The 14,041-nt window shown below is 46.1% G+C and overlaps 1 protein-coding gene across 1 annotated transcript in view; it reads left to right on the top strand.

Moving 5' to 3' along the window:
• The first annotated feature begins 979 nt into the window (after positions 1 to 979).
• TBX20 (T-box transcription factor 20) overlaps positions 980 to 14,041 on the top strand; it is a 33,997-nt gene continuing 20,935 nt past the window's right edge. Inside the window, exons 1-4 of the mRNA XM_030494693.1 lie at positions 980 to 1,106; positions 2,971 to 3,205; positions 4,191 to 4,355; positions 9,506 to 9,614. Coding sequence (XP_030350553.1) covers positions 980 to 1,106; positions 2,971 to 3,205; positions 4,191 to 4,355; positions 9,506 to 9,614 — 636 coding nt within the window. The remainder of the gene's footprint in view (positions 1,107 to 2,970; positions 3,206 to 4,190; positions 4,356 to 9,505; positions 9,615 to 14,041) is intronic.

The raw sequence follows: 14,041 nt of genomic DNA, 5'->3' as shown, positions 1-14,041 counted from the left end.
CTGGTGAGAAGCTTACTTAAATCACTGCCTTGGAATAATCTGCTCGTTGGAACCATCAGCCCACCCTGGGTTTCTTCTCTGTCTTATGTGCTTGATCGATACCAACCTACTTTGGTAGAGCCGATACGAAACGGGGTTGGAGAGAAGCGGGCAATCTGGGACAGGAACCCCGCAAGGGTCTGGTCGGGGCAAGTAGAGCTGTTTGAAATGACAATATTTGGGTTCCGGGCGCGGGAAAACCAAGCGTACGACCAGCTTTAGGGAACCTTCTGCCGCAAAAGGCAGAAAGCGACTAAAACCGGCTGCTTCAAAAGTTGCGGTCTTTTACAATTTGAAGGTAAAGTAGAAAACTGACACACAAGTGAGTGCGTGAAAAATTACAATAAAATAAAATATGATAAAATAAAATAAGATAAAATAAAATAAGATAAAATAATAAAACAAAATATTAAAGAAAAATAGAAAATATAGCCAAAACCAATCTCTTCCTCCTCTCAACCATCTTTCCATTGATTCTTGCCTCGACAAAGGGCATAGCCTAGGGACCTTCTCGGAGCATCCCCGGCCTGCATCCCCTCCTAAAAGGGCTCCTAGGAGCGGGGAGCTCACCCCTAACGGCAGCCGGGGGGGGCTCAGTGGGCAGCGGCGCTAGGTTGCCCGAGGGCGGAGCGGCGGCGGGGGCCCGCCACCCCTTGCCCACCCCGCGGGCGGGCACAGCCTTCCACTCCTCTTCTTCCTCCTTATTTTCCTCCTCTTCCTCCGCCCTCCTCCTCCCCCCTCCGCGGCCGGGCCGGGGCCCTTGACGTGTCCCGCCGCCGATTGGCCGCCGGCCGATAGGATCTCCGCGGCCCCGCGTTAAGGCGGGGGAGCGCGCAGCGCTCGGCGCAGAGCGCTTCCCTTCCGCCCGGTATCCCGGCTCTGCTGCCCCGGTACTCCATCCCGCCCGCCCCGTGCCCAGCCGCTTCTCCGGCGGGTGGCCATGGAGTACACACCGCCCCCCAAGCCGCAGCTCTCCTCCCGGGCCAACGCCTTCTCCATCGCCGCCCTCATGTCGAGCGGCAGCTCCAAGGACAAGGAGTCCCCCGAGAGCACCATCAAGCCGCTGGGTGAGTGGGGACTGGGGTGGCCACTGGTGTCCGTGGGGCGCGGAGCTCCCCTCCCTACGTCCGTTCGTCCGTCCGTCTGCCCACCCCCCTTAAAGCCCTGCAGCCGGTTTCCCCCTTGCCCGCAGGTTTCCCCTTGCAGAAGTCAAAGCTCCGCCGCGAAACCCAGAGGAGCCTCTTCGTGTACTCACCGCCTTTCCCCGGCGAGGCTGGTTATAGCATAAACCGGCTCCTATAGCGTAAACCGGCTCCGAAATTCCTCCAGCTTAAACCACGTCTGTCAGTTACCCGGCTTCGCCATTCGTAGAACTACCCACACCCTGAGGTAGTTACATTTCTCTTCGTTGCCATCAAGTGAGCCTCTTAATAGTTATAGCAAACAAACCATGGTTTTGAAGCCATCTAAGAGAATCTCCGCTATAGTGCCCAGGCTTATAAGGGGTAGTAAAACTTGTACGTAGACCTGAAAATCCACTCGCAGTAGGCTCATACAGGCTGTTTTACTCTACAGTGACTGGGAGGATTTTTCTAGTAATTCCTGACGATTTTCGGGTAAGCGATTTCGCTTTTACTCGCTCGCCTTGATTCAGATTCTCGCAGGCTTTAAAAACCCCTCATTATTAGCTTCTCCTCCTCCTCCCCCCAAATTCCGGCGGTCCTTGCATCTATCCCAGAGTTTGCAGGAAAATACTACTACAAGAAAAAAAGTGTTAAGCTTCCAGGGCGCCAATGAAGAAGATAACACTCGATGTTATAGGAATTCGGAGAAGGCAGCGCTCTCGGCGCCTGCTCCACCTCATCAACAGACTCGACAGCTTCACATAGTCCAGGGGTTCATTGTGAACTTTACTTTTTAGCCTAGGCGATAATGTAGGCCGGGAATGTTGTAGTATTTCCCGTTTGATATATTCGCACGGTCTTGTGTTCGTGGGTTAAACGTAGCTGCTCTTCTTCATTTAACTTCCTTTTTGTTGTGAAATCGCTCGTTCAACTAACTTTCCAATCATGTTTTTAACTCGTTCCCCCACGCCATTGAATTGGGAATCGAAGGGAAACGACCGCCCGTAACTCAGCTCCTATTAACCGGAGATTTGGCCGAAATCCCCCGGCGGTGGGGCCGGGCAGTGGATCCGCGGCCTCATCCCGGTGACGGGCAGAGCCCCGCGCCCTCCTCTCCTTCCCCGCGGAGCCCCCAAAGCCTCTCAGATCTTGGGGAAGGGAGGGAAGAAGCTCCAGACGGAGCTAGCGCCGGCGGCAGCTTCCGCATCCGCGCAGCCAGCGCCTCCGCGCAGCTCTCCTCCCCGGAGCCTGTTTCCCCAAGGGAGTGTGTCGAGCCTCAGCAATCCGGCTGGGAGGCAAGGGCAGAGCGGGCTTTCCGGGCGGGTGAGCTAGCGTTAGGAGCTCGCTTCTCCGCGGAGGAAGCGCGGCCGCGCTAAGGCTCCTTCCGAGTTACGCTCTCTGCCAGCGGCGCAACTGAGGAGCAGCCGCCAGCGAGACCCTCGGAGGCGAGCGCTCCCGTTTGAAAGAGAATTAGTGGCTTTTCCATGGAAACCCTCGGCTGGCAACGCGGGGATCCCGTCCTGCCCCTCCGCTCCCGCGGAGCCGGCAGCAGCCGGGCGGGATGCGGCGGGGGCTGAGCCGCTCCCCGGGCTCTTCCCAGAGCTCCTATCCGAAAATCACCGCCTCTACCCTAAAATGATGAGCAGGCGCCTTAGAAAGAGCGCGGCTGTGCGGGGTCAGAGGGGGCAGCTGAACCAGAAACGCCTTTTGATTTAACTGTATTTTTACATAGTTTCTCTCAGCCGTCCCCCTCATCCTGGCTGAATCGTGTCTCTCTTCTCTTTTTTTCCCCTCTGAAACCCTGCAGAACAATTCGTTGAGAAATCCTCTTGCGCCCAGCCTTTGAGTGACTTATCCAGCCTGGACCCTCACGGGGATTTTAGCACCAGCCCTTCATCCCTGTGCACCGAGCCCCTCATTCCCACCACCCCCATCATCCCCAGCGAGGAGATGGCCAAAATCTCCTGCAGCCTGGAGACCAAAGAGCTCTGGGACAAGTTTCATGAACTGGGTACCGAGATGATCATCACCAAGTCCGGGAGGTAAGGCTGGGCAGCCCCGGCATCCCTGCGGGCAGCCTCCGTACAGTGCCTTTGGGCAGAGGGAAACGACGGGAAACTAAACAACCCCCCATAGCTCTTATTTTGGGAGGGCAGCACGGATGGGCTAAGGGTTGGTACGGACACGGGGAAACGCGGAGTCGTGGGGAATGAACTTGGTCAGGGCTTGGTTTGCTTTGGTTTTGTTTTCTCTCGGTTGCAAGAGAATTCTAGGCTTCCTCGTCCGCTTCTTCTGTAAAGCTTTTAGGGTTTGGATGAGTCCAACGCAGTTCGGAGGAGCCGAGTGGCTTGTCGGGTTTTGTAACCCGCAGAGTTACTCGTTATTAATGCAGTTCCCTGACGGTTATTTTTTTTACCACCATGTGCGTTAAATATTTTAAAAGCACATATAAAATCTGCAATTTGAAGTTCGAAAATTTAACCTACTTTAAAAGTAATTTGACCATTTCGGGTCTGCGACGAAACCTCACAGTTTAAAATCGCGTTTTGTCGAAATGGAAGTAAAGGAAGTTTTTAGGGTTTGAAAATTCCTCTCGGAAACAATCGCAAACACGCATCTAAAATACGGGAGACGCTGAACGGTAATTTCTACGCTATTTCCCTAACACTAGTGTGGATCCTATTAAAAAATCACCTTTCTAAGGACTTCTGTACCTTCGGTACAAGTACTTTCTGAAATCGTTGTGTACTTTTAACTAACAGGTAAAAAGTACTTTTTTTTTTTTTTTTCCTCTTTAATTTTTGCCATTTTTTTGCTTCCAAAAAATCGTTCTGAATTCAAGCTGGTTTTTTTCCCCCCTGTCCGTATTAGAGACACACACAGGATTTAATTTCTACTATGCTGAAGCACAATCAATAGATGCTTTATTTTTTTCCCCACGTGGTTTAAACACAACCCTTTCTTTCAGAAGCTCTTTTATTTCTCTTCTCCATCACCTATTTATTTTCTGATTCTCCTTTATTTCAGGAGAATGTTCCCTACGATCAGGGTTTCCTTCTCGGGAGTGGATCCTGAAGCCAAGTACATTGTGTTAATGGATATAGTTCCTGTGGACAATAAAAGATATAGATATGCCTATCACAGGTCTTCCTGGCTGGTGGCTGGAAAAGCTGACCCTCCGCTCCCTGCAAGGTTTGTAGATTTTATTGGTGGTATTCTTTTTATTTTCTTTACTTTTCCTTTATTATTATTATTATTATTATTATTTCATCAAGAAATACCCGGTGTTAAGCTTTTCACACTGTTTGCAAACAGCGCGCTGAGATTTTGAGTCTGTGCTCAACAACATTGATTGCAAAACCCTGATCAATTTCTGTGATGCAGAATCGGGCCTCCGATCTCTGCTTGAGGTTTAGTTTATACTGAACGTTCCAACGCATGCAGGATTTGGCTAAAGGCTCTTTTTATTTTGTGAGTGCATATACATATACGTGTGTACATATATCTACGTGTAGATATATTATTTTTATATATATATATAAGTAAAATGAAGTTTGCCTCAATTCACATAAGAAAGCTTTAAAAAAAATTTAAATATATCAATTTGTCTCTTGGGTTTGCTCCCCTGCCCCGGTATTTGACTTCATAATTTAAAGCAATCCAAGCACCACCAGTCAAGTCCAAGTTGAAATACTCCATTGCAGTTCAGCGCTGTTTATACTTGAAATGATATATTATTTCTTGATAACACATTCAGCGTTTGCTGAACAATACTTTTATTCTTGAATTTAGCTGTCTCTTAGCCAGCAGGCAAAGCGTGGATCAGTTCTACAGCACTGCATTTATTATTATTTATATTTTGTTAAGGAATCATGACTTTTTTTTTGAGACACTATGAAAAAATCAATTAAATTCTCCCCTTTTTCAACATAGGAACAAAATCCTGTAGACAATTTCTATGGTAATTCTGTTAATGTAATGAATGACTGACTCCTTTGAGCATGGAGAAACTGAGGCTGCAGCGCTAGGCTGTGCAGCGGTAGGGCACTTCAGAGACCCACACTTCATCGTATTCAGCCCAGCACTTCAGTACCTACTTAAGTCCCCAAGTCCCGTAAGGCTGAAGCACATGTCCAACGGCTTTGCTGAGTCAGAGCCGGAGATATGGAAATAACCTGGATGCCTCTCTGGCTTCAAAGAAACCTTCCATGGAGGGCTCGGTGCAGGCACACAGATCCGCTCCAGGTGGCTTAGCCCGGGGTTAAGAACTTGCTTATTACAGAGGCAGAAATTAGAAGTGAAACACAAGAAATGGAAGTGGATTCTTTGGTGTCTGTGAGTATAGGGACCGAATCCCGCACGCTTCCCTCGTATAAATAGTTCAGCTGGAATCTTGCTGACTGCTCATCTCTGGAAGGCGGCTCAGGGAAGCAAACAAACAAAAAGTGCATGCAGAGAAGCTGTGATTAAAGACGGCAACCTAGGAGTTATGTTGGCTTTGTTTTCATGGCCAAAAACTCCTTCTTGCAATGTGGTTAACGTCTGAGGGCTTCATTTGACGTATTGTAATGGGCACTGATCAAAACCCAAAGGAAAAAACCATGGATCCTGCTCCAAAGGAGTCAGCATCAAAAGGAAAAATGAGGGAAGGACAGAAATAGTTTCTAAGGCAGAGTTCTCCCCTTCTTATTTTTCTGTTCATGTGCCTTCTGGGATACCTTTAAATAGATTGCTAATTCGCACTCTATTTGGTTTAGAATAATTAGCAACTGCCCTACTGAGTGTTTTAGAGCTGGGGTCAAACTTTCTTGGTGTTTAATATTTATTATCATAATACTGTGGTAGCTGTTTAGGGTCCCCACCGGAGAGTGCCCCTGTGTGCAAACGTGGTGCTTCAATTTCAGGCTGTTTTGACCCGTGTGTAAATGCATCCCGTTCCTGTTTCATTTTCAGGATGCTTAGCTGAAAAGACCATTGATCATAGCACAGGCACAGATTGCTTTTTCTTTGTATGAAGGGCACTTACATAGACACACACTTTCTCCACCTTATGCTCCTGTTTGGTGAGAAAAGGGTGTCAGGAGGTTCAAATGTTTGCACTACTTGTGCTTTTTCTGCTAATGCATCTTTTGAGGTGGGAGGCCTCTGTCTTACTCAAACAGATTAAAAGTCATACTCCTCCCATCTTGAAACAGGCTTGGTCCTGCACCAGTAACAGGAGCCCTTAATGAAGTTATGATTTCTTGTCCTCAGAACACACAGTTTTAGCTCTACTTACTTGAGTGTCAGTGAGGGGGGTACATGTGCTTAGGACCTGGTATCAAGGTGTGAACTCCTCCTGCTCATCCCTGCCTTCATCTGCACGGGCACAAAGGCATCAGGGGAATTATTCAGGAGCCGCATTGTGCACGGGTGTAAGACTTTGCAGGATCCAACCCCTTAGGTGTTTTGCTCTTTGCATTATAAAAATAACTCTCAATGCTAAATCAGCTTTTTGTCCCTTAAAATTAATAAGTATTCTGTTTGAAAGATTAGCCCTTCAGGGAACTTTCTATTAAAAACAGTCTTCTTGACAGGGCTAAATGTCTTCCTGCCATTTAGCTCTCAATGTTTAAGACACGTTTATGCTACAATGAAGACTTAAATAAAAATACCTCTCAGAGAGTCTTTTGTAAATCTTCTAAAGTGCTATCTGGGGATAGAATGCCTGTATGATACTTTATTCCTCTAAATTGCTCAGAATGTGTGAAACATCAGTTTAATACATTTCAGCATGTACCTTTATTTGTTCTTCCTTTTTCACCTCCTTTCTTTCACTCAAAAGTCTTTTTTTTGTTTATTTTTTTTACTGTATTTGGCTATGAGCATGTTTTTAATGAAGTTACAGTGTCCATACACTTACAAAGGCCTCCAGGTAGGAAAACTTTAACAGGTATTATATTTGAGACATTAAAGCCATTAAGAGCAGCATGCACGGGGTGTGTAGGACCAGACCAACTGTTAAGCTAAATAGGAGACCAATGTTGCATTCCAAAATACACCAGAAGGAAGCAGTACCCAAATCTCGCATAGATCATGAAACATTATATGTAGTGGAGCAAATTCACATCCAAATATGGCCTCTGAAGCCTTTGTGAATTGAAGTGAGCAGCCCCTTGCATCTGGCCAGCCTTCGGCAGCAGAGCCTGTGTAAGCTTCTGGGTGAGCCTTGTGTGCTGCACTGGAATGTGTACATTTATCTCCCTAACCCATTTGCTTGTGCACACTCACAGTCCTGTTGATGAATTCTACTTCGGAGGGTGATACATCTAGTTTTCAACCCTCTTCTCCAAGGTGTACGAGCTCGTGCTGTAGCAGTGTGCGGATAGGTGTAGTTCACCAGGTGGAACCATGTCTTGCAGTGGCTTGTAGCAAGTCAGTAAAGCAAAGCAAGGTCTGTCAACACATTTATGCGACCCATCCTTCAGTGGCTTTCCTGTTGGTGCTCTGCTAACATCCAGGCACTTGGCTGTTTGAAAGCACTGCCAAGCATTAACTGCCTCTGGTGTTAAACAATTGTGCTCAGCTTTTAGACACACCAAGATCTTTACTCGTTCCCCAGCACATAGCTGAAATAGTTTGGCTTTTTGGTCCCAATTAGCCAAACCTTGCTCAGCCTGACACTTGGTGGTCACAATAAACATTATTAGCTATCCAGCCTTTCAAAATTAGGAGTCAGTCTGAACAAAAAATGTATCACAAGAGTGGCTGAAAAGTTGACGACATGTTTGGGACTCTCTTTCTTTTGCCTTCTCTAATTCCTGGCTCCAAAGACTGAGATTTTCATAGGGTTTTCTTACAGGAAGGCAAAGTTATTTTTCATGAGAGGTAAAATTCTTTAGACAGAACAGGATTCCAGGTCTTGGATTTTCAGATACACCATAATTTTTCATGAGCTTTGCAGTGCAATCAGCGGAGTTGATAGCAGTGTATGCTAGGAATATTTTATTGCAACAGGAACCCAGGCTCAGCATCCCTCCTGCGGACACAGCTCTACCAGCCAAGCTGGGCTTTGGATCAATGTAAGGAAAACATCCTGCACATCTGAAGCGAGCTGTGCTGGTAAACTTCAGTTTCCCTGTGTCTTGGGGATTCTGCTGGCAAAAACGGAGAGTGCGGGATCAAATCTCTTTCCTCTTTGAGCAACAGAGCTGTGCTCCCCGGAGTCTTTAGGACAGGCATTCCTTGATTAGGGATCAGCGCAGTCTATCAGAGAGTTACGCCCCATCATTTAGCGGTTTTTCCATTCTCCTTTTGCCTAAACCAAAACTGTAGCTCAACAACAGCAACAAATGTTTATCTTTCTAACGCGGCGTCTCGGTGGTGCTACACCCACCTAATGGAAGAAATCCATGCCCGTGGCCAAAGACATCACCCAAAACAAGAGTCAGGCCCTCACTGAGTGATAACCAACACTGACAGAAGCAGAACAGGTCTGGTTTGCACTAGCTAAAGGTGTTGTTCAGCTCTTAATGCAGTGTCATGAAAGAGCACTGGAGCTAAATAATTTTCTGCAATACATTATTCCTAAAAAATAATTCTTTTTTAAACAGCCCAGCACTTGTTATTAGTCTGGTCACGATATATATAGCATTATATCTACATGTCTTCTGTGCTTCCTTCTCTTCTGCTTCATCTCCCCAGCAGTGGATTGTTAATTACAGAGCTGCAATTAATTTTTCATGTCAGACCACTGTGCTGGACTGCAGCCTTCAACCTCTTATAAACAGACGTCACCACAGCTAACGTGTGATCGAGTGCAGGTTAAAATCATTATCACGGCTTAATATTACATATAAAGAAAAATGCATTTTTATCTACATTCCCCCATTATCTCTCTAATGACACCATGTTTTTTCTCTTGGAGTTGTAGTCATTGTTATTTTAAGTGCTTGTTAGTACAGCTGTGGGGAAAGACATGATCAATTTTTCATTTGGGAAAAGACGCAACAGCGAATGTTAGTTAATGTCTCCATTATAGATAACTGGATAAAATAATAGGTATGGTTAGAGAGCAATCGAGCACTTAGACAGGGGATTCTTCATTATGTTCCAGTGAATTAAAACAACTTGAGGCATCTGCTTCGCTGTCTTTCATGAATGGTTGTTTTTCAGGCACTCATTAACTAGGGGGAGATTGAATCTTGTTTGAGTAGCAGCTCTGTGTTACCCTAAGCTCTCAGGATATAAGTGTCTGTGAAACCACCGTGTATCCTGAAAGCAAGATATTACGGGCTGCTTACGAGGTGGTGCCCGCAGGCAAGCCAAGAGGTGAGAGTTTTCATGTCCCCTGTGGTTTCTAGGTTGTACGTGCACCCTGACTCCCCGTTCACAGGAGAGCAACTGCTGAAGCAGATGGTGTCCTTCGAAAAAGTCAAGCTCACCAACAACGAGCTGGATCAGCATGGCCACGTGAGTAGCCCTCCTGGTGGGAAAGGGTAAAGGGAGTGCCATGGGGGAACGGCTTCAGAGCTTAAACATGGTGGGGTTTAATCTCTGTTGTTGAGGAACAGGTGATTTCAGGAATCAGGATTTTTGCCTGCCCATAAGGTAGAGCCCAGGTCAATGCAAGCATTCAAGTTACGCTTCTATTGCCATCAGAGGCAGAACATCCATTGGGGATAAGCTCAGGATGGAGCTGAGCATCAAAGCAAGGGAGAGAAGGGAGGAAGGTGAGCTTTTCGTCATGCTTCTGCCTGCATTTTAACATGACTTGGCATATATGCTCTGCCGTGTGCACTGGCTAGCAAGCTCACACACTTTTCCACGTGTACTTGGAAGCTCCCTCTCGTTACAGGCAACCTAATAGGGTTTGGTCCATCAATAAGAGGTCTTTTACTTCCAGACTTCTTGTAGCATGGGCACAGTCAGCAGAAAATGCTGACATGACACTAAAGCAAATGCTACTGAATGATAAAAATAAGTGTGCCTCAGTTTCCCTTCAAATAACTGCAGGGTGCCTGCAAGTCAAGGTACCACAGGGTGGACTTGGGCCTCTAAAGGAGACAAGTCCCAGCTTTGTTTGGTACCAGTTTGTTGTCGCAAGCCCTGACACTGAAAGTTGGTAAACAGGATGCAGAGCTGTTAGCCACGAGCTCCTACTATGCTCCATCAGCAGGGACAACTCCTTTAGTTACTTGACTAATGGTAGGTGGCAAGAAAAAGTGTTGTCTGTCCTGTCCTCTCCCCAAAAGTGCTTTAAAGTGCAGGACCAGCTTGGTAGCACCTTCAAATTGCAAAGGAAGAGCTAAAAGTCTTGCCTCTGGGCTTGTCTGTTCCCCAGGGGAAGGCTGAAGGAGCAGGGGGATGGATTTGAAGGGGTTGTTGGCTGAGAAGGAACATAAAGGCAGTGTTAGTAAATGAGGTGTCAGGAAGAGAGGAGTGATTTTGAACTCTGAAGCATGTGTAGGGGTAACTAACTTGCCAAGCTGAATAATTGTGGCATACACACTATCAGAAATCCCTCCTCTAGTGTGGTATTTATTGCCTTTTCGGACTCTCTGAGATGGTGGCTGTTCGAGCCGTTCTGTGCAAACGCTTCTCACTCGAAGGAAGATTTTTGCTCCTTTCAAGACCTAAGAATTGATCCAGGGCCATGACAATTCAAAATACATCCTGGAAACAACAACAGCAACACAAGTAGTTAAACAAATCCCAACAACGACCAAAAAAACCTGACCAAAACCCCCATTGAAAACCCACAAAAGCAAGCCCAGAGAGATGCCTCTGTGAGGTCCTTTTGTAAAGATCTGTCTGTGAGTATATTTTTCTTGAATCTGGTTCCCACCATTCCCTTCCTGACTAGGGAAGAATGTATTTTTGTTTCCCTCTCTCTTTTATTTCATAATCTGTAGAAGGGCAAAGCTGAAGATTTGTGGGCTCTATCACTGAGTGATGATAGAGCAGTATACGTGCGCATTTAAGAAGAAGCATTTTTCATCATAACAGGGGCCATGTGTGCCTCTAATAAAGGGCTTGCAGCAGTATATTGCAAACTAGTTAGGAGCAGTGCAGTTCCCAGAAGCCCAGACGAGTATAAAGAAGAAGTAGGTCTGAGAAGCTGTCGGGAACAGAGACATGTGACAGAGCAAGGAGATGTAATCATCTCAAATACAGGCGGTGGGAGAAAATGATCCATAGCGTTGGCGATGTGGCCTCCTGATTAACTTCCAAGGAAGCAGCAGAGTGGATCCCATTCTTTACATAAGGCTTTGGACAGCCAAAGTCGATGGGAAGTTTTACATGTTCAGTCAAGAATAAGCCCCGAAGGCTTGATCCTATGTTGAGGTGTGTGTGAGAGATGCCTTCCTGTATTTTGTGGGGTTTTATGTTCCAAATTAGGGTGCCAGGTTTTCTGTGCTGCTTTATTGAAGATATGAGATTACCATCATGGGATGCTCAGTAGAATTAAGGAAGAAATTAATCCTCTGGAGCCTTCAAGAAGGGCTCGCTGTGCTATGGTGTTTCCGAGCTCCCATGCACCAAGAGAAGGGGAGAATTGAAATGCCTCCTGAAACATCTCCCTTCAGTTTGAAAGAGCCCTTTTTCATTGATGAGATCCTTTTTAATCGACCTGCTAAAATCTTAATCATGTTTGCTAAGGTGTGTTGGTTCCCAAGGAAGTTCGAATGACCTAAAAGATGCTTTTAATTGCTAGTTATGATGTAAAGAAGTTGGATGTAAAGAAGTATAGATGTAAAGAAGTTGGATGTAAAGAAGTATAGATGTAAAGAAGTTGGATGTAAAGAAGTATAGATGTAAAGAAGTTGGATGTAAAGAAGTATAGATGTAAAGAAGTTGAATCCAACCTGATTCCAGCTTGTTCTAGTAGCTTGCTTTCTCCACCCTCCAGAAGACAGTTTTGGTTGTGAAGGTAATTGTGGTGTTTTATTCATAGGGTGGTTCGTTTCCTGAAAAGGAATCTGAAGAGAGGCATTTGTTTGTTCCAGCATTTGTTTGTTTTCTCTTCTTCTGAGACTTTTGGAGCTGGCAAGCATCTCTGTTTGTGTATCTTCAGCATGCATAACCCCATAGCTATGTACATATTCTCCCCAAGCCACAAGCAGAAGTCTTTATCTCTGTGTGCATGATATACAGCTTGCTCCATGGAAACACTTTCAGCTATCTTTGCCAGAGGAAGGAAATGGCTCCTGTCTCTGGATTTTTACAGCCAAGCGAGTAATTCCCATTTTTCTGCTTGTGCAACATTTATGAACATGATTTTTTTTCCAGGTTCCTGGTGATGTTTTTTGCACAGACTGTTGCTTTCAGGCCTTTTGGTTGCATTTAGTCAGGGTTGCATGATTTATGGTTTATAGTGAGGTGAACCACGAGTGTATACATTATCGTAATTGCTTTTCTGGCATTCATGATAGCAAAACCCAAACACATGAATGTTTGCAAAAGCAAACACAAAGGTGTGAACATGGCCAACAAGTAACTGTGAAAGCAGGAGCTTCAGAATAGCCACCAGGAGTTATGCCCAAGGCTTTTTTTGAGTCAACCTGGCAGAATTCAGGAACCTCCATGCTTTTAGAAAGCAAACTTTGCCTGGTAACACTCTTCATCGGTGAATATGGAAGCTGCATTCACAGCACAGTTCCTAAATTCAAAGCCACCCCAGGGATTTTGCAGCTGGCATCCAGATTGCCTCTGGTGAGTGGTCTGGAGCCAGTGGGAGCCAGATGCCTACAAACCTGCCTGACCTTAGAGCAAACAGTTCCTGTAAGGATGGATCCTGGTCCAGGACTGGCTATCAGGACAAAGGCAGATGGGATGGCTGGGGACCTGGGACCGTGCTGTATTGCCAGTAAGCCTGTGCCAGGGGGGCTGCCTTAAGTATACATGCACTTGATGTTTCTCTTGGGGCACACCAGCATGAGTATTGCAGAACTGGCATCAGCCTGGCTTCGAGACCACCCTTGGGGGCTACTCTGTGAGATGTACCCTCTGTATCTAACTCCTTCAGGCTGTTTTGATCGTCCTAACATCAGAAGTTGCATGGATATTAAGGGGTATCTTTGTGCAGTATCCTGCTGATTTTAGTATCGGTGAGTACTGCAAAATTGGCAGCCTGAGTGGGGATGCAGATGGAGCACTACCTACACAGGCCCTCATGAAAAGGAAATAGTGACCTTAACCTTGGTCACGGGTCTTTTGTGACCTGCTGGATATATTTGGTACTGGCTTTGTACCTGAATGACCTGACCTGCCTCTAGTGGGAATGCACAGTGTAGAGCATTGTGACAGGGAATGTTATTCATACGCACTTTTGGTTTTGGAAAACTCATACAGGATTACATGGTCTTTTTTGAGAAATGGAGTTTCTTTATGACAATTCGTATTCACAGAGGAGTGAAAGGAAAGGGCATGTGTGGGATCTGCTCTTGTCACAGCTTTTTCCTCCTTCCTTTTGGCTGCTGCTCAGATGTAATGCCTTAGTGTGGATAACACGCCCATGAAAGGCAATGGGAAGCACTGAGCTCTGTGGGCCAATCCCTCAGTAAGCTTATCACCATTCACACACCAACCTTTAAAGTGCCTTTTCCAGCTGCTTAGAGCTGCCCAAGTGACCAGGATGCTTAAGACAAAATCGTACAAAGAGAAGGAAGAGCGCTAACGCTATTAAAGCCAAAGTCAATGGCCGTTTTGTGTGTGCATATAGAAAATGGTGATGTGAGAAAGCAACTGAGGTGGTAAGAGCACATGCAACACTTTCAGGGCAATGGTTCCCCATCACTGTAATGACTTTCTTGTCGTTGTGTGCCCCCCCCCAAGTCACAGTGCAAGTCTCAGCAATATTTGGCTGCAAAGGAAAAGCTGATGGAAACTTTAGCCTT

Source organism: Strigops habroptila, chromosome 1 (genome assembly GCF_004027225.2).
Source record: "Strigops habroptila isolate Jane chromosome 1, bStrHab1.2.pri, whole genome shotgun sequence".
NCBI classification, from domain to species: Eukaryota; Metazoa; Chordata; class Aves; order Psittaciformes; family Psittacidae; genus Strigops; species Strigops habroptila.
This window is presented reverse-complemented; position numbering and strand designations above follow the sequence as displayed.